The sequence below is a fragment of the Capricornis sumatraensis genome, chromosome X (genome assembly GCF_032405125.1).
Source record: "Capricornis sumatraensis isolate serow.1 chromosome X, serow.2, whole genome shotgun sequence".
Taxonomy (NCBI): domain Eukaryota; kingdom Metazoa; phylum Chordata; class Mammalia; order Artiodactyla; family Bovidae; genus Capricornis; species Capricornis sumatraensis.
In genome coordinates, this window is record NC_091092.1 from 138,481,449 (window position 1) to 138,509,098 (window position 27,650).

At 45.2% G+C, this 27,650-nt stretch overlaps 1 protein-coding gene across 2 annotated transcripts in view; it reads right to left on the reverse strand.

Annotated features, from left to right (window-relative positions):
* Positions 1–4,303: 4,303 nt before the first annotated feature.
* The window catches only part of CLCN4 (chloride voltage-gated channel 4), a 39,337-nt gene continuing 15,990 nt past the window's right edge, over positions 4,304–27,650 (reverse strand). The window contains exons 5-11 of one of the 2 annotated variants that reach the window (XM_068962367.1): positions 25,522–25,728; positions 25,341–25,421; positions 23,703–24,248; positions 22,075–22,261; positions 20,586–20,984; positions 13,669–13,885; positions 4,304–4,828 (exon numbers count right to left, since the gene is read on the reverse strand). In XM_068962367.1, the coding sequence (XP_068818468.1) occupies positions 4,738–4,828; positions 13,669–13,885; positions 20,586–20,984; positions 22,075–22,261; positions 23,703–24,248; positions 25,341–25,421; positions 25,522–25,728 (1,728 nt within the window). In that variant the 3' untranslated portion in view covers positions 4,304–4,737. The remainder of the gene's footprint in view (positions 4,829–13,668; positions 13,886–20,585; positions 20,985–22,074; positions 22,262–23,702; positions 24,249–25,340; positions 25,422–25,521; positions 25,729–27,650) is intronic. The other variant, XM_068962368.1, reaches the window with a different exon arrangement.

A 27,650-nucleotide genomic window follows, 5' to 3' on the forward strand; every position in this document is an offset into this window, starting at 1 on the left:
CAGGCTGGGATATCGCAGCCTCTCTTCCATTTTATAACATGCTGCTTGAGGACGCATGCTCATTTCATTTTTCTTTTCTTTTTTTTTTGTATATTTTCTTTTATTTTTTTATTTTTTTTTAAATTTTAAAATCTTTAATTTTTACATGTAAAAACCCTCCTGCACTGTTCGTGGGAATGTAAACTGATACAACCACTATGGAGAACAGTATGGAGGTACCTTAGAAAACTAAAAATTGAACATATATGATCTAGCAACCCCACTTCTGGGCATATATCCAGAGAAAAACGTACTTTGAAAAGATAAATGCACCTCAATGTTCATTGCAACACTATTTATAATAGCCAGGACATGGAAGCAACCTAAATGTCCACTGACAGAGGAATGGATAAAGAAGATGTAAAGAAGATGGAGTGGATAAAGAAATAATACAATGGCATATTACTCAGCCATAAAAAAGAATGAAATAATGCCATTTACAACAACATGATAGACCTAAACATGGTTGTACTGACCGAAGTCAGTCAGACAGAAGAGAAATACATGGTATCACGCATACCTGAAATCTAATTTTAAAAAATATACAAATGAACATACTTACAAAACAGAAACAGACTCAGATTTTGAAAACAAATTTATAGTTACCAAAGGGGAAAGGTGAGGGGAGGGATAAATTAGGAGTTTTGGATTAAGCTATACACACACTAATATATATAAAGTAGGTAACCAACAAGGACCTTCTTTTTAGCACAGGGAACTCATCTACTCAACACTCTGTCATAATCCACAAGGGCAAAGAATCTAAAAAAGAATGAACGTGTGTATAACTGAATCACTTCGCTGTATACCGGAAACTAACACAACACTGTCAATCAATTATACTCTAATAAAATTTTTAAAAATAAAAAGTTTCTTTAAAAATACAGAGTTCAAACATACAATGTTTAGTAATTTGCCAATGTTTATACAGAGTGTTACAATAATTAAAAAAAAAAAACCCACATTGCTATGTCATCATTCCAACACCAAACGTGAATGTATTTCTTTCCCAGCACAACTAGAACTGCAAATAAATAGTGAGACCCACATCAGTGAAAATGGAGTCTGGTTCATGTTCCCCAGTGCAGACAGGGACAAGCTCCCTCCTCATGTCAACCATTTCAAAGGTTAGAAGCAGAGTCTAATAAAACACTGTCCACATGAAATGAAAATGAAGACATAATATTACAATTACTTGAAATTCAATAGTTTTCCTCCTTGAGTTTCTCACCTTTTCTAGCTCAGCATCAGAATAATGAATACAACGAATGCTGAACAGATTTTGCATGTGTTGAGAATTTAAAGGAAACGGTTCTCACCTAAGTGAAACAAACTGCTGGAAATTTTTTTCAGTTTCTGTGACTTATTAGGGCCAAAAACAAACAAACAAACAAAAAAAAACCTATTGACATGTCCTCTCCTTTATCAAGTCATCTAGAAACTTCAAATAGAGAACTATGAGATTGCCACAGCAAACACTGAATATGGATTTGCTTCTAGCACACTTGCCTTTCTGTAAAAGCCATATGCACATGGGCATTCCCAGGGGATGTGCTGAAAAACACAAGAAATCCACGTCACATTCAGGATGCTCTTTATTTGCCATCTGTCCTTCTACAACACATTCCTTCAGTGATAGAAAAAGACAGCAAGAAGTAGGTCAATGTGCCTCATTACGGAACTCCTTTTCCATTACATATTTATATTTTATTCACATAAAAAATCTATTCAGAGAGAACCCAGAAAGTTCTACAAATGTCTACAAACTTTGGTTCTGGAAAAAGAAACAAAAACAGTATTCAACTTGAGTCAGAGTTCCAGATCTACTCATCTCGTTCGCCAGATCACCAGGTAAAGTGGACGAAGTTCTACATGCGGATACAGCACACTTCAGAATCCCCAACCACGTGCAACAAAGGGCCCAGCGGTATGTTCCCTGCGAGTCTGCCTGAGGCCAGGGTCAGTGGCTAGTCAGGGCTCCAGGGGAGCCAAGCAGTTGGCTCTGGCAGTGGTGCTACAAGGCCCCCATCCCAGCCCTGACCTGGCTGTCTAGTGCTGGCCCTCTGAGCCCCAGTTGACTCTAAGCTAAGGACTGGGGGAGAGGACATGACCATGGTTGACCTCAGCCCAGAGTCAACTCCCCCCTCCTCTCCTCTCCTCTTCCCAGGCCTCAGCTGGAGGAGGGGGCATTCTGTGGTTTTACTGAACTTTGGCTGTCTGTTCACTGTTTTGTGTTCCCTTCTGAAGCTCCATGTTTCAGCTAACAGGGTGTCCTGGATTACATAAATCCAGGCTATGACTAAAACTCTTTGAAGAGCCTATACGGGATTAAGAGGGGAACTACATTAAGACTTTTGAGGACTGAAAGCCCAGGAGAATCCAGCTTCACTCGCACTGTTCCATAGAAACCTCAACAGCAACAAAACATTATGACCCACGTAGGTCCTGTGAGTGCGACCACAAATGTCATTCTCTCATAGGACCTAAGATTATATTCTACTACCACAGACTGACCGTTCCACACTGAAGTGGCTATCTGCTATTATTTGGAAGGAGGCCAGTTAATTACAGACACATATTCTATACTTTTGTCAGAGGGATCTGACTTCAACTCCTTTAAGTTTTCAATCAGGTTAAACCCATCAGTATATTTTCTTGTATCTACCAGAAGTTTCACCAAAACCCTCTTATAGTTGGGTTTCTCTCCAGAATAAACATTTTTATTAGGGCTAAGAAAGGATGGCTTCTAATTGGGAGTGCCAGGTCAAATCCAAGAGGGGAGGGGGCAGTAAGGTCACAGGAGAGTGACTGACGTCAGCAAGACAGAGTGGGAAGATGGCAGGAAGAACAATGACAAACATACAATGACAGCATCCAATAGAGTAGACACCATCCCCCTCCCAAGGGCCAATCCCCTTTCCTTATTCAGAGAGTTTCAATCTCATTGAGTGCAACATGCCTACACAGCTAAATACTCTCCTTCCCAGACTCATGTGCAATGGGGGGCACCAGAATTTCAGCCAATGGAGGTAAGCCAATTATCTCTAGGAAAGCTCTGTGTTCCCCACACACACACAAAATACACCTTGTCACCTGCCTCTTCATTCCTCTTCCAGCTTAGAGAGCAGTTATCAGACCTGGCAGGTCAGTGACCATCTTGTGACTACGAGGTAGGAAGCCAACGGGTAAGGGGTAAGGATGTGGAGAAAAAGTACCAAAGGCCACGAGTCATCAAGGATACCGTGGAAACCGTCCTGAGAGCCCACCTCCAGGTTTCTTAGTCCACTCTTCACTGTGTGTTTTCTATTATTTGCAGCCAAATGCACACCTGATACATCAAAAGCCAATGATGAGACTGAAAAGGATGAGGATGACTCAGGGAAAAGGAAAGAACAAAGACAAAAGGGAAAGGACAAGGGGCATCAGTCTTACCGAGGTCACCCAGTGGACCTAAGAAACATAGCTTAATTCCTTCCCACAGACACGACCAAAGTCCTGACTAAAAGAATAAATGTATCATTACGTTCAACTCAAAGATGCTCAAATTGGCTGTCTCAAATTTAACTCTGTCCTCCTGTGCTCTGATTGCTAATATGAAAGTGCATGCTTATACATTAAAGCTGGATGTTTTGCATCCTACAGAGAGGAGAATGGAACAGATTTAGAATCAATTTAGTATTTCTCTTGCAATCCATTTGGAGGAGTTCCCACTGAGAACTCATCTGCCTCACCCTCTCGGCAGCCGTATTTAATAAGATCTGAGAAGAAAAATAAGCACTAACACTGGGTAGTCTGTTTTGACACTTGTATATGCTATTTGGAAATTCAAGTCACTATGGCAAGCTGGCAGAATATAGGACATGGCCCTTGGAAAGCGCTAGACTGATCGATATTTAAGAATGCACAGGCAACAGCAATAAATGAAGCAGATGCAATGGAGATGCAAATCAATGATGGGTATGTATACCCTCAAAATAAGGACAAATCTCTTTCTGTGGCAGGAAACAGCGCAGCACCAAATGCTCAAAAGTTCATCGTGCAGCCCCCAGGTGCTGGTCTTGCAGAGAGAAATGTTTTCTTCATACTCAACATGGCAGAAGACCCAATCTTGGTTCAGAAACTGAGGGATAAGCAACAAAACAGGCTGAGAACAGGAGCCAGCAATGGCTGGTCACAAGTGAACCCACTAGCATACTTGCAGCTTTTGCTATGTTCACATTTAATTTCTTTTTCTTTTCCAACAAAGTAAGTGCAAATATCTTTAGTCTGATTCAGTAACATAGCAGCCAAACCTCAGGAACCAATAAATAAGGACACTGACATGTCAATACCCCTCGGCCTTTCACATTCAAAGCTTTACCAACACCAGCCTGCAACAGAAGGGGCAAATGTTTCTTGACTCAGCAATTGTGTTCCAGATCCTTGTACAAACCACATCATTTACCCCCACCCACATGCCCCCACAGCAGTTACTAAACTCACAACACAGCTTGAAACTCATAAGGGGTTAAAGCTATAAAATGCCTACTCATAGATGTATATTTTTTTAAGTTTCATTCTTTTCCCCTTCCTTTCAAACAAAGCTTTTGTTTCCACTGCTCCCAGTGCATGACGGTTCATTAGGATAATAACTATCATTTGTTTATTTCTTTCTAATGATACAGTTGTATTTTTCTCAAATAAACTACCATCTTGTTTCTAATTAAACATGATGGATTCAGGGTCCTGGTTTGCCATCTGGGCCATATGTCTCAGAACATCTTTTTTCGTGATGATGCCAAGAAGTCTCCTGGAGAAGAAACAAAATAGAGGAAAAAGGTCAGCCTTGCAATATTGATTCACACATCTCTCTGATCCCCAGAGCCCTTCCCACCTGGGCGCAGAGAGAGACCACATTTCCCAGCTATCCTTGCAGATGGGTAGGGCCAACTGAGAGAGCTCTGGACAATGGCATGTGGGTGGAGGTGAGTGATGCCCCTCCCAAGTCACCTGCACATTTCCTCTCTCATTTGATGGTTCCAGACAGAGGAGCCAGTAAAGGACTCTGAGGTCACAGAGGATGAATCGGGAGCAATCAGATTCAAAGACCTGGACCCTGGGATGACTGTGTGGTACAGAGCTCACACCTGCTGCAACTCACACTGGATGTGAGTGACATGGGAGAAAAATCAACCTTTATTGTGTTTGGCCACTGATATTACAGCCTTGCTTATTATTGCAGTAAGCCTATGATGACTAATATATACTCACCCAATTTTTAAGAATATAATCAGTTAAAAAGGGCTTACAAAAGCCAATGTCAAAACTTGATCACACTGCAGAAATCCCATGTGTAAGGCATTTTAAGTCTAAGAAGTTTTAAGTATAACAATTGGTTCAATTTTAAACCTATCTTACTGGAAGGGTTAAGTTTGACATTCATGTCTGACTATTTATATAAATTACCTCCTTTTCCAAAGTTCCATGGCTGTCCCCTTACAAAAACAATGCCACTTCCCAGAGCCCCTGGTATAGGGCCACCTATACTGTAAACTGTCCAACTCCTACTTTTTACAAACACAATGTGAACAGTGTTCCTGGGTCATGAACACACACTTGCACAACTGTTCATGGCAGCCCTTGCCTCTTCTCAATTTTATTAAATATTTAAATGAACATCTGCTGGGGTCAAATCATGTCCCCTGGGGAAAGTGAAAGGAGTGAAAAAAGGGGATGTACACAAGTTCTCCAGGGAAAAGAAGTTCCACTGCAAACTTAACCTGCAAAATTCTGCTCACCTCATCTTCATCATCCCCAAGAAGAGGAGAAGAGAGAAGGAAGGCAGTCTCACCCTGCAATATTGTATGGCTATTAAAATGAAAGGTTTCTGGGGCTTCCCTGGTGGTCCAGTGGTTAAGACTCTGCTTCCAATGCAGAGGGTGCCGGTTCAATCCTTGGTTGAGGAACAAAGATCCCATAAGCCACACAAGGTGCGTCCAAAAAAAAGAAAAGATTTTTTTTTTAATGATAGGTTTCTCCTATCTGTGAAAAATGATGATATACCAAAAAATATGAAAACAAAGCTGTACTACACTGTCATTTATTTAATTAAAGCCAAAGTATCAAACTCATCTCTTACTAATAGGAAGTGAACATGAAGACGGGGGCACAAGTACTCATAGCAGTATTGCAGTAAGGTATAGCTGGTGAAACAGACAGTGGTTAGTGAAACTGTAAGGTCAGAATTCTGACTTCTTTGTCCATGACCACGCTGGGCCTTAACCTTGAAAAAGCGATTGATTTTTTGTGTTAGTTTCCCCATCTAACACACCCCGCGACAGAGAGGGACTTCTTTCCCTCCATCTCACTGGAACATCAAGAGAGAGAGGGAAAGAGCAAGAAAGGCCTTTAAAAGCATGATACACAGAGGCTTCCCTGGTGGCTCAGTGATACAGAATCTGCCTGCCAATGCAAAAGACATGGGTTTGATCCCTGGTCCGGGAGGTTCCCACATACGCCACAACTACTGAGCCTGTGCTCTGGAGCCAGGGAACCACAACTGCTGAGCCCACGTGCCACAACCAGTGAAGCCTACACACCTAAAGCCCATGCTCCACAACAAGAGAAGCCATTGCAATGAGAAGCCCACACACAGCAAGGAAGAGGAGTCCCCACTCACTGCAACTAGAGAAAAGTCTGTGCAGCAACAAAGACCCAGCATAGACAAAAACTAAATAAATAAGTTTTTTTTAAAAAAGCATACTACTAATGTATGTCAAAACCACTACAATATTGTAAAGTAATTAGCCTCCAATTAAAATAAATAAATTTATATTTAAAAATAAATAAATAAAAAGCATACTAAACTAATTACAAATAGAACATGCATAGGATCTAATATAGTTTCCATACGTGAAAAGGAATAGTAGTAACTCTCTTCCTTCTTCTCAGTAACACCCATACAAAATACAAGGTAAAGAGAAAAAGAGCAGATATGACAGTAACTTCTGTGTGACTGAGTCAAATTTGCTTTTCCTAGTTGTCTATTAACTGCAAAAAATGAAGATAACTGGAAATTAGCCAGCAGTTTACCTCTAAACAAGACAGTAATAAGTTTTATAATAATCACATTTATAACATATTTATGTTAAATTGCTTGAAGTGTTTAAACAAGCCACATTAAATTTTAGTTAATGTTTAATATTTATACATTGTCAATAGAGAAAGTAAATAATTGACTATGAATCTTTAGAAATATTACAGGTAAAATGCTGAAAGTGTTTTTTAAAAAAACACGCTGAACAAAAAGAATAATGGCAACACAGATGACAAAACCGAAAGAAAGCACCACAACTAAAGCAATAGTCTCAAAAACTGGAGAAAAAAAGGTACCAAGCACAAAAGAATTAGAAAATCAACATTCTGCAACTCCCAGGGCAATCATTAGTTTAGTCAATCATTTATCAATGGATTCCAAAACCACTGGGTAAATGGTTGCTGGAAAACAGAAAATTCACATGGTCTCAAAATATCCCTCCACAGATTACGTACAAAGAGAAAAATGTCCCCTTATAACAGAGGGCTCTGGCCATCACCACCTCATCCCAGTGATGGAGCTTATCACCAGTCAAGTCAGAAAAGCTGACATTATGACGTCATCAATATTGGAACATTGCCCGAAGCTACTTAAAAAAAATCAAACCATGAGGAAGCAATCAAACAAATTCACAATGTGGGACTACTGGTCTGAACTCTTAAAAACAAATCTAGGTCATAAATAACAAGGAAAAAAGACAGGAAGCTCTTCTAGATAGAGACTAAAGAAGCAAAAGAAACCAATGCAATGTGTGAACACTGAAGGAATTCTGGACTGAAAATGATATGAACTAGATAGTGAATGATATACGTAATTACTGGTATGAAAAAGAATGTCCTTAGTCTTTTAGAAAATGTATGCTTCAAATATAACTGCCCAAACTTGGAAACACTTAAGATGTCCTTCGGTAGGTGAGTGAATCAACAAACTGGTCCAACCAGACAATGGATATTACTCAGCACTAGAAAGAAAAACAAGCCATCAAGCCAGGGAAAGACACGAGGAACCTGAAATGCACACCCCTCCCTCCCCTACACACTGTGTGACTCCAACTCTATGACGTTCTAGAAAAGGCAAAACGATGGAGACAGTAAAAGGATCAGTGGTTAGCAGAGGTTGAGGGGAGGGAGGGATGGACAGACAGAGCACAGAGGATGTTTAGGGTTGTGAAACTATTCCTGATGATACTACAATGGTGGATACATGTCATTATCAATTTATCCAAACCCACAGGATGCACCACACCAAGAGTGAACCCTAAAGTGAATGATTACTGTTGTTTAGTCACTCAGTCGTGTCTGACTGACTCTTTTTGCAACCCCATGAATGGTAGCCCTCCAGGCTCCTCAGAATACTGGAGTAGGTTGCCATTTCCTCCTCCAGGGGATCTTCCCAAGCCTGGGATTGAAGCTGCATCTCCTACATTGGCAAGTAGATTCTTTACCACTGAGCCACCAGGGAGATGGATCATAGTTAATAATAACATCGCAATACTGGCTCACTGAGGGCAACAAATATAAACCATAAATATAAGATGTTAACAGGAAGAGAAACAGAAAAGACCAGAGAGGGAACTCTATGCTTTCTGCTCAATTATTTCATAATTCTGAATGGCTCAGAAAATACAGTCTATTAATTCATGAAGACAAAATTCTCAGGAGGGAAGAAAGTGGTTGTCTGAATGGAAGGGCCAGGGGTGGTGAAGGAGGACAGAGCTAAGAACCATTGCCCCTTCCAGCTGTGTCGGGCTTTCCTAGTGGCTCAGATGGTAAAGAATCTGCCTGTGATGTGGGAGATCCAGGTTCTATCCCTGGGTTAGGAAGATCCCCTGAAGAAAGGAATGGCTACCCACTTCAGTATTCTTGAGCTTCCCTGATGGCTCAGACATTAAAAAATCTGCCTACAACACAAGAGACCCAGATTCAATCCCTGGGTCAGGAAGACACCCTGGAGAAGGAAATGGCATTCCACTCCAGTATTCTTGCCTGGAGAATCCCTTGGACAGAGGAGCCTGGTGGGCTATAGTCCACGGGGTTGCAAAGAGTCAGACATAACCGAGTGACTAACACTTTCTTCCTTCCGCTATTTGAAGCTACTTGACTTTAACCATTTTTATAGATCAGTGACTAAAACACACTTCTAAAATTTATAAAAATACAGTAAAATCAAAGATGCCCCATAAAACAAGATGCTATTATCCTAAATCTGCCAAGGTGAGTCTGAGTTCTGATGGAGTCAGCTTGTACTGCCGTAAGAAAGTACCACAAACTAGGTAACTGAACAACAGAAATGTATGTTCTCCTGGTTCCGAAGGCTGGGAAGGCCGAGATCGTGGCACTGGCCAGTTTGGTTTCTCCTGGGTGTGGAGACGGCCACCTCTTTGCTGTGTCCTCACACGGCCTGTTTCTCTACGCAGGCATCGCCAGTGTCTCCTTTCCTTCTAAGAACATCAGTCCCATCTGATTAGGGATGGGGCTTTTATGACCTCATTTAACCTTAACTCCCTCCTTAAAGTGGGCTTCCCTGGTGGCTCAGTGGTAAGGAATCCACCTGCCAACGCAGGAGATGCAGGTTCAATCCCTGTGTCGGGAAGAGCCCCTGGAGGAGGAAATAGCAACACACTCCTGTATTCTTGCCTGAGAAATGCCACAGACAGAGGAGCCTGGCGGGCTACAGTCCATGAGGTCGCAAAGAGTCAGACATGACTGAGTGGCTCAGCATGCATACACACACCTGCATACAGACACTGTCTCCAAAGACAGCCATATTGGAGGCTGGAGCTTCAGTCTATGAATTTGGGGCCTGGGGCACAAAATTTAGTCCATTACAGTCCTTCAACTCCCTTTAAACTAAAAAATGAATAGTTAGAAGGCAAGCAGTTTATGCCTATAATACACAACTAAGAAAGGTGCGATCATCAGAGAAGTAACAGCACGTGAAAGGAGGAAGAACCTTTTCATCTGAGGTGGAAGGAGTTCTGAGGCTGGTGGCCACCAATCAGCAGAGTCATTCAGCTTAAAAGTCTCTTTGGTCCTTTCGGACATTTGTATTTGAAAGCCTGGCTCAGGACACTACCCTCCAGAACACTTGGAGAACGTAACTCAAACTGGATGATACTCATGTTCCTTGGTGGATGACAAGCTCCTTGATTTTCTTTTTTGTAACACTCTTTGAGCCTCCTCCAGTTCTCCCTCACACAGAAGCTCAGTGAGATGCTGAAGAAACCAATATTGCTTTCAAAAAAAAAGACTTGGTAGCATCTGCAAAGTGACAAGAACTTAACTGTAACACACACAGGCACTCTTCCCATATCTATAAAGCCTGGGTTTTGTTTCCTTATGTCCATCCTTAAGACAGTATCAAAACACTAGGCATCTGCAGTCCTGACAGCCCTGTCTTAAAGCTTGGTAACTATAATGTCTGAAAGTCAAGCTGGTTGTAACGGTTCTGGGGAAATACGGATTCAGGAGCTGCCTTGGCTTCAGGCATAAATTGTGCCTTGGCCTGCAGAAGTAATTCAGTCCAGTTCAGTTGCTCAGTCATGTCTGACTCTTTGTGACCCCATGGACTGCAGCACGTCAGGCTTCCCTGTCCATCACCAACTCCCAGAGCTTGCTCCAACTCATGTCCATTGAGTCAGTGATGCCATTCAAATATCAAAAAAGAAGAAAGATGAGCAACCTCCCAGAAGGAGGCAGCATTCAATCCAAGGGGGTTTGTTAGTGGTATGAAATGTCCTACTTGAGCTAAATCAACTGTTTCAATGTCCAGCCTCTTTGGGTAGCAGTTCAAGTGAAACTCTGGAATGATAAATAGTCCATCTATGACCATGAACATAATTCAGATTAGAGCACTGGGGCTCTTGTAAGAAGACCACCCTGGTCAGGACCTAAAGACCCACCTAGCATCTCCTCTGCTCCCTTTTTCTTTCTAGGTCCCCTATGGGGAAAATCCAAAATTCACTCTTGGCCACTGGACGCTTCCAAGACTTCAACTTTATGAGGACAAAGACTTCTCTGGCTCCTGGTCTGGTTTCATGATCACCGTAGAGCCCAGGCCCTGAGCAGTCCTTCAGACTACACTAGTCAAGGGTACGAGCTGTGGGGTTCGGCCAAGAGCTGGGACGGTACACGGTGATGGAATAGATCAAAAACACGAGCTGGCTTGAGCCGGGCCTGCCCTGGCTCAAAGCCCAAGGAGATGAAAGGCCCCGCAAACAAGGATCTCCTGCCAGCACTAACGTATCAGCATCTGTGTTTGTTTAAAATATGTACAGCGAGAGAGAGTGAGAGCGATTTTGTGTTCTCACAGAACATTCGGAGCCAATTTTGGCACCCAGATCTTCACAGGAAAAACTCATGGGGCTCCGTGAGGTGTGAGCGAGCGTCAAGGGCAGAATTTCCTGGCAGAACTGAAAATTCCAATGATAACTGACATGGGATTATTATTTTAAAGGGAAAGAGAAACTGCAAGACACTTGAGAAGACACGGGTAATCGCGGTGGTATTTCTGCCGAGCACTGGAAATTCAAGCACATCAGTGGGCTTCAGTCGTTTATCAAGTGGGGACCTCAACCAACAGTAGCCCCTGGGAGCTGGTTACAAGTATAATTCTCAGGGCCCCTCCCAGATTGGAAGGATCAGTAACTGCAGGAGGGCCTGGTACTCGGGGTTTAACCTGAAGGTTTACTCCTCTCAGATTCTGATGCCCGCTCAAGTTTGAGAACCACTGGGTGCCTTTAAAAACCACCAGTAGAGGGGAAGTCCCGGGCAGTACAGTAGTTAAGACTCTGCACTTCCACTGCAGGGGGCCCAGGTTCAATCCCTGGTCTAGAAACTAAGATTCTGCAAGCTGCACAGCTGACCAAAAAAAAAAAAAGAACCCACCAGGAAAAATGATCTCTAGCCTCAAATGCTTATTCAACTGTTCATTGACTGCCCCTCCTCAAGCACAAGACACCCACCAGCTGTAGTCAGAGCTAAGGAGGACACTCATCCCGTCAGCTAGGAATTCTCTGGGTCAAGTGCAAATTCAGCCCCTTGCAGAGACCCGTGCTGCCCGCCATGAGCAAGGCGGCAGGAAGAAATCTCTGTGAGGGGTGCCTGCTGTGTGCTCAGTCGCTCAGTCGTGTACAACTCTTTGCGACCCTATGGACTGTAGCCTGCTGACAGAGGCTCCTCTGTCCGTGGGGATTCTCCAGGCAAGAATACTGGAGTGCATTGCCATGTCTGTCTCCAGGGACTGAACCTGCATCTGCCTGCGTCTCCTGCATTGAAGGCAGATTCCTTACCCATAAGTCACCTGGGAAGCCCAAGTGAGGTGTGCTCTGTGGCTACCCCAGGCCGCCAGCCCAGGGACACTCAGCTGGAAGAGGACTATCACTTGGGCCTGATGAAGTCTTTGCTTTGACGGGGGCTATGCTGTGCACTGGAGGGTGTTAAACAGCATCCCTGGTCTCTACCCACTGGATGCCAGTAGTAGCATCTGCCCCCTCCACTTATGACACCTCCAAATCTCTGCAGGGCCAATCACCCTGCTTGAGAACTGCTGGGTTAACCAGGAGCGAGGTAGCCCTAGAAACTGTGTCAGAGAGTTGAGCCTCAGGATTCTAAAGGCCAAAACTGCTATTTCAGGTACCACCTCCAGCTCATAAAGCAGTCAACTAGGCAGAGAATCCCGGATTCCAAGCTACCTGAACCAAACCAATTCCTTCCTCCACCCACGTTTCTAAGGCCCTCACATTTAGGGAGAGCCCCTGAGCCCAAGGCACAGCCACAGGGCACTGCACCTCTCACACCATCATGAACCTTTGATCTCTACAGCACTGGTTTTCTGCTTCCTGATAACATGGTGCGGAAGCAATACTGCTGTGGCAGAGATTGACCCACGAGCTACCAAAGCTTACGGCTCTGCGGTCACATGGGGAAACGTCAAGTCATTTTCAACAGGCTGGTGCATCAAGGAACAACTTGAGCACAATGTGCACCTCACGTTTGTGCATGGTGATTTGTCTATGAGAAAAGTCCAGAATGGAGCACCCAGTGGCATGGGAAAACCCAGCTGCAGCCCTCGCCATGCCCGCTTCCACAAGCCAATTGCATGGCTTTCTCAAGGTGAAGGGACTGATATCCTTCTTCTCAACCACTGCATGTGTGAAAAATGTGCAATAGTTTTTATGAGATTCCCATCTCTCTTAGTGTGTCACCGACGGAGTGTTGGAGCATCGTGCACCTCAAGCTATTTTTCTCATCAGCTCTGAGATTTTCCTTGCTCATTTTAGCAGAACAGGGTGAACCTTCTCCAGGAACCTGGACCACTGTGGGGGCTGGGGTAGGGAGCCCCAGCCCCTCCCCAAGGGCTCCCCCCTTTAGACTCAAACTTCAGCCTCAGGGCAGAAGACAGCAGCCCCACTTGGAAGCCTGCCTCCAAGCCTGCTGGCATCTCCTCCTGCACTCGCCACAGCCTACTGACATTTCTTAGGAGGACTGGTCCCCTGTCCCCATCAGCCTCCCATGGGCCCTTCATCTTATGCCACCCACGGTCCGGCCACTCACCCGCTCCGGGTCACCAGGCACTGGCGGAGTCCCAGCTTCCGGAAGATGTCCACCACCGTCTCCATCGGGGTGTGGTCAGTGACCGTGAAAGGGCTGAGGTTCAGGACGCGCCGCAGCTTCAGGGGCTGTGGGCTGTTGGCCGGCAGTTCGGGGGGCTCCTCGGTGAAGTACATGACCGAGTCGCTTACGATGCCCTCCTGCCTCTGTCTGGCATTCTCTGGAATGGGCCAGCAGGACAGTGAGCTGCACAAGACTCCCGTGTGAAGTCCCTCTCCCCATCCCAGCCCAACCCACCCCACCCACAGCCATACACGACTCCCCCTCCCCAACAACCTCAAATCCCACAGAGAAGGGGAGCAGAGGGCAAACTGTACACTCCTAATGAGGGGCTTCAGCCAAACAGCGGTGGAATTGGCATCTCTTTCTCTTAAGCTAATGCTGTGCGAGACTCCCCTGCTGTGTGTGACCTGATCATCCATTGCAAAGACTTGCAAGATGGGCCTGAGCAGGATGGCTCCTTCCTGGGAATGCACTGCCTTTGCCTGGATGCCAGGGCACCCCTGCTTTCTTAACACACCTCATCAGGGGCTGAACTCTGACATGAAAAAAAAAAAAAAAAAAAAACCTAATGAGCTGCCCAATGACCTTAATACATTGCTTTGTTGTACTTTCACAAACTAACTTATAATGAGCCCAAATGGCATTTATAAATCCTGAAAGGAACAAGAAACCGAGAGGACCATCCCAGACTTACAGCCCAGAAACACAGCCTAATTCCAAATATAAGCCTTGGGACCAAAAACATAGCCCTAGAAAAAGCTGCATTCCCCACTCCTCCCCCACCGCCGATCCTTTGGATTGTCTCTCTTAAAAAAAAAGGGGGGGCCGTTTTGTGGATTTCTCAAAGAAAGACAGTAACACTGATATGGTAACAATTAGCCTATTTCTATCTGTAGACAGGCCCATGTGAAAAAAAGCTGCAGAAAAAGTAGGGTAACAGGAACTCATTAGAAATACAGCTTTATGTGGTACTAGAAACCCAGGCTATTTTAAGTCACACATGAAATAAATCCATCGGTCTCCAGATATTTCTCCAAGGCGATTTTCCTTCTGTTGGAATTTTAATCTTTCTTTTGGTTCATGGGAAAAGGTTAGGGAAAAGGTACAGCAAGGCTTGCCTTAAAATGGATTCTGGTTTCTATAATACACTTTTTTTGCCTTCTCAAAGACGACTATTCACCTATATTGTTCTTTGAAAAATAAAAATTCTAACTGCTGGCTCTAAAGCCATTTATTGCCACAGAATACTCTAATGGAAAACTGGCAGCATTCGGGATCAGACTGAGTTTGAAAAGGGGTCTCTGTTTAAAAGGGGAACAGAGGGCCCGCTGGGCAAATGCCTGCACAGTATGTGTGTCAGGTTCAATCGAGTTACATCAAATGGAGTAAGATTCAACCCCAAATACCAGATGACACTGGTGCACAACGTGTTTGCAGATGTAGATGCTACATGATACAGACCGCACACTTCTCTCCTAAATCAAGACAGTCCTATCCTAAAGCACTATGGTGAGAAGCAACAGTCAACACATACTTACTACTCATTTTCATGAAAGTGGAAGCATTAGCTGCTCAGTCGTATCCAACTCTTTGTGACCCCATGGAATGCAGGCCACTGGGTTCCTCTGTCCATGGGATTTCCCAGGCCAGAATACTGGAGTGGGTTGTTATTTCCTTCTCCAAGGGATCTTCCTGACCCAGGGATTGAACTTGGATCTCCCGCATTGCAAGTAGATTCTTTATCATCTGAGCCACCTGGGAAGCCTACTCATTTTCATCGACAGATTGGTTTTCTCAAAGTCCCACATAACAGGAATTTCACCTATTTCAACAGTCCAGTTGAACATCAGGTTTGGATCAATCCACAATCCCCAATCCGGAACTGATCACATGGATTTGTTGCTGCTGCTGCTGCTGCTAAGTCACTTCAGTCGTGTCCGACTCTGTGCGACCCCATAGACGGCAGCCAACCACGCTCCCCCGTCCTTCATAAAATCAAACACAACTTAGCCAACTGTGGATCCACTTGTTGAAATAAATAACAAGCTTCTATTGCCTCTGAATATACTGATTGAGTTAGAAGCCCTGATTCTAACAGCACTGAGCTCTGTCATTTCTTGCTCAGTGCTGTGTTCCCAGAGCCTGGACAATACCTAGAATACAGCAGACACAAAACAGATATTTGCCAAATGCACACATGAGTCAATCATTCAAAATGAATGAATGAGTGAGTAGGTCTACTGACCATCAGTGCCCTTGGCTCTGCCTCCCATACACAACACAGTCTATCTCACAAAGGAGGCATTAGAATGAAAGCCTTGAGCTCTCCGCTGCTCAACAAAAAGGCACCACTTCATCAACACTTTCCTCATCATGTCAGGTTCACAGAGGGTAATGAGGAAAGTGTTGATGAAGTGAATTTCAAAAACTGTCACAGGCCAAGGAATTTTAAAAGACTGAGATGGTTAGATAGCATCACTGACTCAATGGACATGAATGTGAGTAAACTCCAGGAAATAGTGGAGGACAGAGGAGCCTGGTGTGCTACAGTCCATGGGGTTACAGAGTTGGACATGACTTAGCGACTCAACAAGTTACTACAATGGCTTCAGAGCAATAGTTCTTAACTGGGAGTAATTCTGCCTCCACCCTCAGGGTAGAGAGCAAGGATAATACTACAGCGCAAAGGTAAGCACCTCACAACAAAGAATGATCCAGCCTCAGTGTCAATGGTTGAGAAACTCTAATCATATTTTTAGGGAGGTAATACTCTATCATCCTGTTCATTAAAAATGCTTCCACAGATAAACAAGGTCCTACTGTAGAGCACAGAGAAGTATATTCAATATATTGTGATAAACTATAATGGAAAAGAATATGAAAAAGAATGAATGTATATCTATGTATAACTGAATCACTTTGCTGTATAGGAGAAAGTAACACAAGATGGTAAATCAACTATACTTCAACAAAAAGTCAAAATTTAAAACAATTTTAATTTTAAAAAAGCTTAGGCAGATACCAGATATCGAAGTTTAAAAAAATAAAAGCTTCTATAAAACACATATAACTAACAAGAAAGGTTAAAAAGGAAAACTAGAAGCAACTATAGTGGTGGTCAGTACAAAGCTGTTGTGGTTAAAAAAAAAAGAAGTAAAAACTATTTAGAAGAAAAAGTAGAGTATTTTGTGACAAATTATAGCTTATAAGGGCTTTCAAGGTTGCATCAGTAGAAAAAAAAAAAAAAGAAAAGAAAGAAAAGAAAACCTGCCACCTCAATGCAGGAGACACAAGAGACACTGGTTCAATCCCTGGGTCAGAAGATCCCCTGGAGGAGGGCAAGGCAACCCACTCCAGTATTCTTGACTGGAGAATCCCAAGGACTGAGGAGCCTGGCAGGCTACAGTCCGTGGGGTCGCAAAGCGTTGGACACAACTGAAGGACTTAGCATGCATATAGCTTATAAGGCATGGAGAAGTTCCTCTGCACATATGTTTTCATCCCCAGCAGAAAGAAGCAGATGACACCACTGTTCCCCATGGCCTCTCCCATCATTAACAGCACTCTCAGGAAGACTCTTCAGGGACAAAGAGCTCACCCAACAGATCAGACATGTTTCTTGGTGCTCAGTTCTGGACAGAGAGCTTTTGTAAGCAAGCCTCTTCCATACGCTGGAGAATCATCATCAAATCATCCACCAGGCAAAAAAAAAAAAAAAAAATGAGAGTTCCCTTAACTCTGGCCCGTGATTCTAACTTTCCATCCCTTTAATCATCTTTGTGGCTTCCCATGGAGTCCTCTCTGGGTCTGTCCTCACTTAATTGCAGAATTCAATACTAGAAAAGCCTCAGCCTACTGAATGCAGCAAGAGCTGCATCATTGCAAAGAGTGCCAAGAAGTAAAGTCCCATGTCCCAGGACCTTGCACAGGGCCATATACTGCCTCGTGTGTATGTGATGGTGAAGGGGGCCACATGTACTAGCTGCTCTCCAATAAAGACAGCAGCTATGGCTTGGCATACCAGAGATGGACTGGATATACAACATTCCCAGCTTAATAGGAGCAACTTATATACTATTTTAAACATGATACATAAGAAAAAAAAAATTGTTCTTTGTCTCATCTACTGGGCTTCCTTGGTGCCTCAGTGATAAAGAACCCACCTGTGAATGAAGAGGCATAAGATACTTGGGTTTGATCCCTGGGTCAAAAATATCCCCTGGAGAAGGGCAGGGTGCTCACTCCAGTATTCGTGCCTGCAGAACTCCATGGACAGAAGAGCCTTGCAGGCTACAGTCCATGGGGTCGCAGAGAGTCAGACACAACTAAAGTACACCAGCTTTTTCTTATCTTGGATCTATCCAAAATCTCTGCTCCTGAGTTCCCTGGAAGGAAAACTGGCTTGGGATCATTACTAGCTCAGTTGTGCTCAAGCTCAGTCAAGTCAGACTCTCTGCGACCCGGTGGACCGTAGCCCACCAGGCTCCTCCGTCCAAAGGGATTCTCCAGGCAAGAATAATGGAGTGGGGTGCCATATCCTCTTTCAGGGGATCTTCCCGACCCAGGGATTGAACCTGCATCTCCTGCATTGGCAGGCAGATTCTTTACCACTGAGCCACCTGGGAAGCCCCTACTAGCTCAATGTTCAGGTCCTTTTTCTATATCCACAAAAGGGCATCTCATTCCACAAACACTCCACCAGGGTACTGGACTCTTCTGGAAGGAAAACAGCTTTTCTGACTGCTCACACCCAAAGACACCTTACCTTCCCAGAAACCATGTAAATAGCAGCTTTTACACTATTTTCCATCTGATGGAAAGCACATAGGTACTATTTACACTGCGTGCTGCCTCTCCAAACACTTCAAACATAGCTTCTAGGAGAGCACTCAGTTGGCAAGCTGAAATTTCTTCTCGAACTGGTTGATGACAATTACTGCTTCCCACTTGATTACAGTAATGGGTTTCAGCAAAATTAGTAAGCTGTCTCTTAGCAGGTGTGCCTGCAGCTACACAATAGGTAATGGATTCTGTGACATTTATTACTTGAGTTTTAAAATTTCAACCTTTGCTTAAAAGATTTTAGGGATTGAATAAATTTTTTTAAAGGCTGCTGATTACATTAATTTAAAGAAACCCAACCTACTATACAACTTTTTAAAAATTTCATTATTTATAAGGCTATAGTCATGCTTAAAGGCACCTACCTATTAAGTGACAGGACCTATAATAAAGAGAAAGCAAATGTGCTTTTGTGTCTAAAACATAAAATCAATTGTTGCTTTGGAAAGAGGTAAATATGTTTCAGGAACATGATAAAATTAGACACTATAGCCTGCTTAAACTTATTTTTATAAAGCCTTTGATGAAGATACTTTAAAAATATTTTAAAAGCTACTTAACATTGTGAAAAGGTTCTAGAAATTCAAATGGAGAGCCTGAGAAATAGTTAACAAAGGGCAGGGATAAGCAAAGGTATGTTCCCAGTGAGGCGCTCTGCCATCGCACCTGGAAAAGTCCCTGAGGCAAACTTCATAAACGTTCTGGAAGTTCAATTATCAAGGGCACACGGGAGTTAGGCCATGGGCCCCCAGCATACTGCGAGACAGAGGGACATGCTGAGCGGGAGGGCATTCGTGTTGACCTCGCATTGAGGATGCATTCTGTGGCTCCTTGCCCTGGCTACATCAGGAGGTCTGGCAGCACCACCACGGGGACAAGGGGAACGCTTCTCCCTGCCAGGGCCTTCACAGACTCACACCTAGGCCTGTCTTTGTAATCCTTCTGCCTCTTGCTCCCCTTTCAAGGTGCCCATCCATAGGTCAACAGGGGACCTCAGGCTTGAGCCGCCCATCTCTGGGACATAACAAACAGCTGGGCACCATTTCCTTTCTCCTCTCACAAGTGAATAGCCTGCCCTTTGGCACAGCTCGCCCAGTTAGCCTGTGAGGAGGAAAACCATCCCACAGTACTGACTTGACCCACGTGGAACCCACGTGACTTGACCTGCTAGAACCAGATATGACGTCATGAAGTGACATCAAGGGCTTGAGCCCAAGGGAGGTTTCTGAGGCAAAGAACTCAGCATCTAGGTTGGTGAGCCCCCTGGAAGTCCATGGGCACTGGCCCATTCACAAAAACCTCACCAGGGAGGAGGGGATGGGGTTTCACTGTTTCGTTGAATGGGAACTAGATGAGGGATTGTGTCTTGCTAGGTGCCCTTCCCAGGAAGGGGGATGCCATGATCGCACTCCTTACTGGCCACTGCTGTCAGTCACCCTACTCTACTGGCCTCCCTCAAGAGTTTGAATAAATTCAGGTCAAAGCTACAGGTGCACAGCCCTCAAGCATCGTGGTAAAGCTGCTCACTGATCACTCCATTCAGAGCATGCACTCCTAATATACAGTGACGAGATATTGCTATTTTATGATCTTTTCATTAAAAGTTTGATCGAAAAAAAGAGAGAGCTTGGGAGAAATGCAGGGTCTCAGGTGGCGCTAGTGGTAAAGAACCCATCTGCCAATGCAGGAGATGTAAGAGACGTGGGTTTGATCCCTGAGTCAGGAAGATCCCCTGGAGAAGGGAAAGGCTACCCACTCCAGTATTCTGGCCTGGAGAATCCCTGGACAGAGGAACCTGGAAAGCTACAGTCAATGGGGTCGCAAAGAGTCAGACACAACCAAAGCGACTTAGCAGGCAGGTACCACCCCAGACCTCCTGCAGTCTGGCCAGATCCCCAGGTGAAACGAACAAGCCTTCAGCTTGGCCTGAAGCCCTCTGACCCTCATCCACCCTCTCCAACCTCTTGGAGAATTTGGGGGCACATTTGTCCCTGGAGACTCCCTACTTTACTCACTTATGGCAAGAATCAGCTCTCTCCTCTGGGCAAAGCCAATGAGGCGCTCTGAGTCCCTGGAGACGACCACGGGGAAGCCGTTGTAGTCAGTCTCCTTGATGAGTGTCTCCACGTCCTCGACAGTCATGCTGTCCTGGGTGAGCACGGACAGGGGCGGTTCCCCCCGCCGCGGCCGCATGACATCAGTGGCCAGTGTGCGGTGGGTGAACTCGTCCTTCACGTCCAGGAACGGGTATCCATTCAAGTGGATGTGGGCCTCGTAGATGCCTTCCTTCCCGAAGGCATCGGCCACCCACTTGCTGGTCACAGCCGCTGCCATCAGGGGCACGATGTACTCGAGGCCTCCCGTCAATTCAAACATGATGACCACCAACGACACCGTCATCCTGGTAACACCACCTGCAACACAAGAGAGGAAGGGAATCACAGGACTCCACTCCACACCTGCAAGAGGACACAAACTGTGGAGACCGACAAGCCGGCTCCATCCTCCTGGCCCTTGTTCTACAGGAATGGTCCTACACGGTGCCCATGCTTGGACCTTGGTAAACACAGCCTCGCATCAGCACCATAAGTCACATCTGTCTGGGTCTCCTCCTGTGAATGACAGTGAGGTGTCTATTCATCCAGGACCACACCCTCTGCCTGCAATGCGGAAGACCCGGGTTCGATCCCTCGGTCGGGAAGATCCCCTGGAGAAGGAAATGGCAACCCACTCCAGTACTCTTGCCTGGAAAATCCCATGGATGGAGCAGCCTGGTGGGATACAGTCCACAGGGTCGCAAAGAGTTGGACACGACCGAGTGACTTCACTTTCACACCCTTTGCATTTTGGTGAGTGGATCCTATATGGGCTCTGCAGGTTTCTGTCTCAGTACATGTGGCTCTTTTCTCGAACCCCTCAAGCTGGAAATGGTAGAGATTTCTAAGGGCTATAGATAGCCATGTCCCAAATGGCTCAGTGGTAAAGAAGCCACGTGCCAATGCAGGGGACGTGGGTTCAATCCCTCGGTCAGGAAGATGGCCTGGAGTAGGAAAGGGCACCCCACTCCAGTCCTCTTGCCTGGAAAATCCCATGGATGGAGGAGCCTGGTGGGCTACAGTCCATGGGGTCCCAAAGAGTCAAGCACAACTGTGCAGTTAAATGATGACAAACAACAGACAGGAGATGCACCCATCCTTGTGTCCCTTGGTATTCAAAGGAAGAATCCAAACTAACTCCCGATCTTGCAATGAAGAACAGTTAGAGCCGGGTCATTCTTCCTTCACTGGGGTGGGGGTGGGGGAGGGCTGTCCTATAGATTCTAGGATGTTGAGCAGCCCCCTGCTGCCTACGCACTATTTTAGATGGTACAGTGGCAAGATGGCAGAGATCCCATCAGCCTGGGTCCCTGGATGACTAAGCAAAGAAAAGCCCTGCTACTCACATCTCTCTCACACACACAAACCCACGCCCACACACACACCCACACCCACACCCACACAGTACCTAGGCAAGCTGCAGCCCCCACCATGGCATAGAGCCCTGGGGTGACACAGTCTGCACCAGGCCTGCACCAGTTCCTGAAGATGATCCAGTCATGGTGATGGTAAGCCAGCTGCTCCACACCAATTCCCACCATCCTGCCTGCCATGGCCCCCACAGCCATGCTGGGGATGAAGAGGCCGGACGGGATCTGCAGGGAGCACAGGAGAAACATGCATGAGGGAAGGGGTCCCCATTCCCGCCGCCACACCCCCAAGGAAACTCGGCCTCCCTCAACAAGCTGGTATCTTCCTTCAGTCTTCAAAGGCAGCGCAACGCTTCAAAATATGGGTCAACTGGGAAACCATGGACCAGTGATCTACTGTGACTTGGAGAGAATGCAATTTTACACTTTCATTTCCTTGCCTTCAAAAGCTGGCCTGGTTTGCCTGCTGTGGATTAAAGGATGATAAGCCCCACTGCAAATAACATTCAAAGTGCGCATCTGTCACTTGAGATACCACTCTCTCTCTCCTTGCCCATCATTCAGAGCAGCTTTTAAAATTAAATGTCACGCCACCGCATGACAATGGAAAAGCAAGGCCTTTAACTGTGCACAGGTCAAATAAAGAAGCTAAAAACATCAGTGGACCTGCCTTGCATCTTCCAAAAACCTTGTCATGAACTTACTGGCCTCTTGAAAATACAGTGGCCAAACACCTGTCAGAGAGACTATATAAACTGAAAGGCCTCAGTAATAGCGCATTTTGTATTTTGCTGTGTGAGAATACATGTTCATCCCTCTAGTCATCGGACACATGGTACAGAAAAGACTTGACTCTGTTCACAGAGACTGCACATGGCTGCCGATTGTGACCAGCAGCTGCATTTATGAACCGCAACCCCTTCCTGGCTGATTGTCCTGAATCTGAGGATGGAAGTGGGTCTTTAACCAAATTCAAGTTAAGTTTGGATCCTCCGGTGTAATTTCAAGAGTGTGTGACATTCCTGAGGAAATTATTCCTTGAACATCTCTTATCCCCACCCCCGTTCATCTAATCCCCTGTGACTTCAAAGCAGACTTCTCCCAGCAGGCACCAGAATGAAAATAAATCCCTCTGCATCACAGTCACCTGTTTAATAACGCCTATTCTTCCTTGTTCTCAAAGCAAAAATTCAGGTTTGTGTTTGACCACTGCACCCAAGTACACAGCTTCTCAAGACTTTTTTAAAAAGAAACAATTCATAGAAATACCACAAAAACAACTGTGGTGGAACACAATTGGATTCTGGAAGGTTCCCAGTGTTCTGCTCCTGGTCTGAGGTGCTGGTCACACAAGTGTATTTTGTGAATGTTCACCAAGCTGTACACATCTCCGTATGAATGATATACTCTGAGCCTTAGGTTCTTCACTTGTAAAATGGGGTTAAAAATCTCTACTCCAAAAAATAAAAAAAACTACTCCACAGGCTTAATGTTTCTCAAAAGCATTGTTTTTTGTTGGTTGAAAGAATGTCAAGTGGCTGGCACCTGAGACCATTCAGCAAAGCTCAGCTCCCTCTTTCTCCTGGCATGACTGGATTCTGGGGTCCCATCTTCAGAAGGACAGGGTTGCCCACCACCCCTGGCACCTTTCCTCCCCTTCACTGACCTTCATGCCAAAGGTGAATATGGTAATGATGATCTTGAAGATCAGCGCCAGGGCCAGCTGCCAGATGGCCGTGTAAACCCCAACCCCGGCTGGCCGGTCAGGGATGTCATCCACGGGCCGCGTCATGTTGGGGTCGTTGATGTAGTCACACAGCTGGGAGGACTCAAGGGCCCCGCAATCATTGAAGAGCTCGGAAATGAGCTCACTTGTGCTGCGGCGTGTGTAGGGGTTGGGGTAGGCAACAATGGCGGTGATGGCAGTCACTGCGATGACCTCCAACACTGGGTACTTCCCCAGCTTGGTGGTCTTGCGCCTCCGGCACCAGGCGATGTTGCAGCGGATGAAGAGGGTCCCCCACAAGCCCCCGAAGACCCCAAGCAGGATGAAGGGGAAGAGCTCAGCCATGTACCAGGGCGTGTGATACTCCACGTAGAAGAGGACAAGGCGGCTGTTCCCGAATGGATTGATGGATCGCAGCGTGAAGGCTGCCACCAGGGCCGCAAAAAAGGACCGCCACAGGGTCTTTAACGGAAAGTAGTAGCTGACCTACAACCAACGAGTGAAAAGTAAGAGGCTGATAGACAAAAGAGCTGCCCCAAGGCCCCAGACCCACTGATCAGCAGCCCCCTGGTGGCATTTGCCATGAAAGTCACGTTCAAATCAAAGATGGGAGGAACTTACTTCCTCAATCAGTGGTGTAAATAAGGCCCAAACACACGAACAAAGATATTTTAAAGGACTCTGTCTAAAATTGGAACAGATACCATTTAAGGTGCATTTGAGCTATTTTATAAGAGAAATGCGAACACCGTATCATAATTCTGTTTATGGCAGAGAGAGCCTCCTAAAGGAAAATCAATCTCTGATTTGATTCTCCAGACAACAGAGCCTGGGTTGAAACTCCTGGCTCAGCAGATGTATCTGGAAGGTGCATGAGTTAAGAATGGTTTTTACACTTTTAAATGGTTCAGGGAGAAAAAGAATCTATATATATGTAACTGAATCACGGTGCTATACAGCAGACATTAACACAACATTGTAAATCAACTATACTTTTTGGGGAGAAGAGAATATTTTGAGACGTGAAATATTCAAAAGGAGGACAATATCTGGTGACAGTGATAGAAAAGTCAAACTTCAACTTTCATAAGGAAGGTCTCTTTGGAAGACAGCCAGGCAGCACACGTGCACGTGGCCTGCTGCACCCTCCAAGCTACAAGGGCTGAGATCAGTGGCTGGGACTGGGAACCAAGACACGCAAAGCCTCAAGTATTTACTGTCTGGCTCTTGACATACAACATGGGCCAAGCACTGGACTAGATCCATTCCGGTGGCAAAAAAATAAAAATTGTTTATTCATTACGTTGCTTATGGAAGAGAAAGGAGACCAAATTTCCACCCCGCCCCCTCAAAATCACACTGGCAATTTTTAAAACAAGACTTAAAAAAAAAGGTATTTCACGGAGAATACTGTGGCTCCTTCATGAGTTGTAGGAATCTTTCAATCCTCCTTTGGATCCAGTCCTCAAGGGGGTTGAAGAAGAACACCTCCTGCCTTGCTGACACCCCATGTGTTTCTCCCCGCAATGTGTTCCTCAGTGCTCAGAACCATGGGGCCCCTCCACTGCCCATGCTCACCTCTTCCAGACTGAAAAGCACACCCCCAATCGGGGCACCAAAGGCCACAGAGACCCCGGCAGCGGCTGCGGCTGACAGCACCTGTGAGGCAAAGAGCTCCCATCAGTTCTGGGTCTTTCGAGAAAGTCAGCAGGTGCAGGTAAGCCTGGAGAGGGCGGGGCTTCACCCTGAGCATGCTCACCTCACGCCTTTTGCCCTCGTTCTTGCTGTACTTGGAGAAAAGGCTGCTGAAGAAGTTGCCGCAGCAACAGGCCACGTGCACCAGCGGCCCTTCCTTGCCCAGGCTCAGGCCTGAGGACACCACCAACACCAGCGTGACAGTCTTGATCAGCAGGGTCCACTTGCCCAAGTAGCCCCTGATGATGAAGCCACTCAAGATGGTCTTTATCTGAAACACAGGACGGAGAAGGTGGGGGAGTGAGCCGCCTCAGTGCCTCTGCCAGGAAAATAACACCTGCCTCCTCCGAGAAGCATCTTTCAAGCTGAGATTCACTAAATTGTATGGAACAGAGGCTGCTTTCGTTGGTAATTTAGCTATAATTTGATATTATAATTTATATTAATGCATACTTTTATATAGTAATGGAACCCTCGAGACAACTCACTGCATAGTAAATCTTAATAATTCCAGAGTAATGACATCATTCAAGGAATGAATAAGTAATTATCAGTCTAATTTTATGTATAGCATTTTATCCTATGCAGGTTACCCTCTGTTGTGTTAAAGATACATGTCTCTATTTTTTTTAACAGATTAATCATTTTAATCAAACAATCACAAATCATTAAATGATTGATGAACACATTGTCAATAATGGAGCAAATAGAAATCCTGATGCATGTATCTATTGATTTTAACTGTCAATTTTTGACTACTGAAAGATGGCCAATATAGAGACATCTGGCTAGCTTTGTTGCAAAGCAAATACAATAAAATATCAATGGAACTTTAGATAAGGGTTGGCTAACTATGGCTGGTGGGCCAAATCCAGACCACAGCCTATTTTCATATGACCCACAAGCTAAGATCTTTAAAACCTAAGCTTTTAATCATTTTAAATGTAATATGAAAACAAGGTAAAAGAAGAGGGCAGCAGAGGACGCGATGGTTAGATGACATCACTGACTCAATGGACATGAATTTGAGTAAACTCTGGTTGACAGTAAAGAACAGGGAAGTCTGGCGTGCTGCAGTCCATGGGATCACAGAGTCAAACACGACTTAGCTATTAGTGAGAACAGTTCCTCAATTTTGCCTCTTGACTCACAAAGCCTGGGCTTCCCAGGCGGCACTAGTGGTAAAGAATCTGCCTGCAATTTAGGAGATGTGCGTTCGATCCCTGGTGGAGAAGATCCCTGGAGGAGGAAATGGCAACCCACTCCAGTATCCTTGCCTGAAAAATCCCATGGACAGAGGAGCCTGCTGGGATACAGTCCATGGAGTCACAAAGAGTCGGATATGACGGAACATACACGCATGCACTGGATACAGAAGCATCACCAACGGATAAATAACATTTTATCTTCAACCTCTCCCACAATTGGCTGAAATGAAGTGAATGTTTACTGCCTAGCTAGCAATTTACAAGCCTGTAATCAGAGATTCATTAGACACAGAGTGAGCCAGCCAATGAAATTTGTGGTCAGTATCCATTTTCCCATTGTATAATGCATAATGGGACAATCTCAGCTCTTGTCACCGTCAGGATGTTTATATAACATCAAAGTGCCTCCTAGTGGGCATTGCTCTGCCAAGAAATCAGTTTCTTGAATAGCTATCCCAGTCCTTCTTGAGCTTGGTGCTCAACAGCATCCTCTGGGGACTTAGAAACCAAGGAGGACTAGTTAATCCCCTCCCCCGGAAATCTGATGTAATTGATCTGAGGTGTATCATGGGCACAGGGGGTTTACAGACTCCACAGTTCAGTTCAGTCGCCCAGTCGTGTCCGACTCTTTGTGACCCCATGAATTGCAGCACGCCAGGCCTCCCTGTCCATCACCAACTCCCAGAGTCCACCCAAACCCATTCTAAAAGGCAGCCCAGGTAGAGAGGCACTGTTCCCCTCCTGAGAAGAGCAATACAAGTATTCCTAATTTCTCACTATTTAAGGGCAGTCCTGAAATACTCTTTGGCTTTTCCTCAGCTGTAATGCTAATACTGGAAATTTTACAATGGGTTTGAATGGACCATTTTCACCTCAGGAATTACTGACAGAGATCTGTTTTTCTTAATTCAAAGAGAAAGACCAACAGTGAGCAATCATGTGGGCATCTGTTTGAAAGAAATCACCAAGCTCCTTCCTAGAAAAC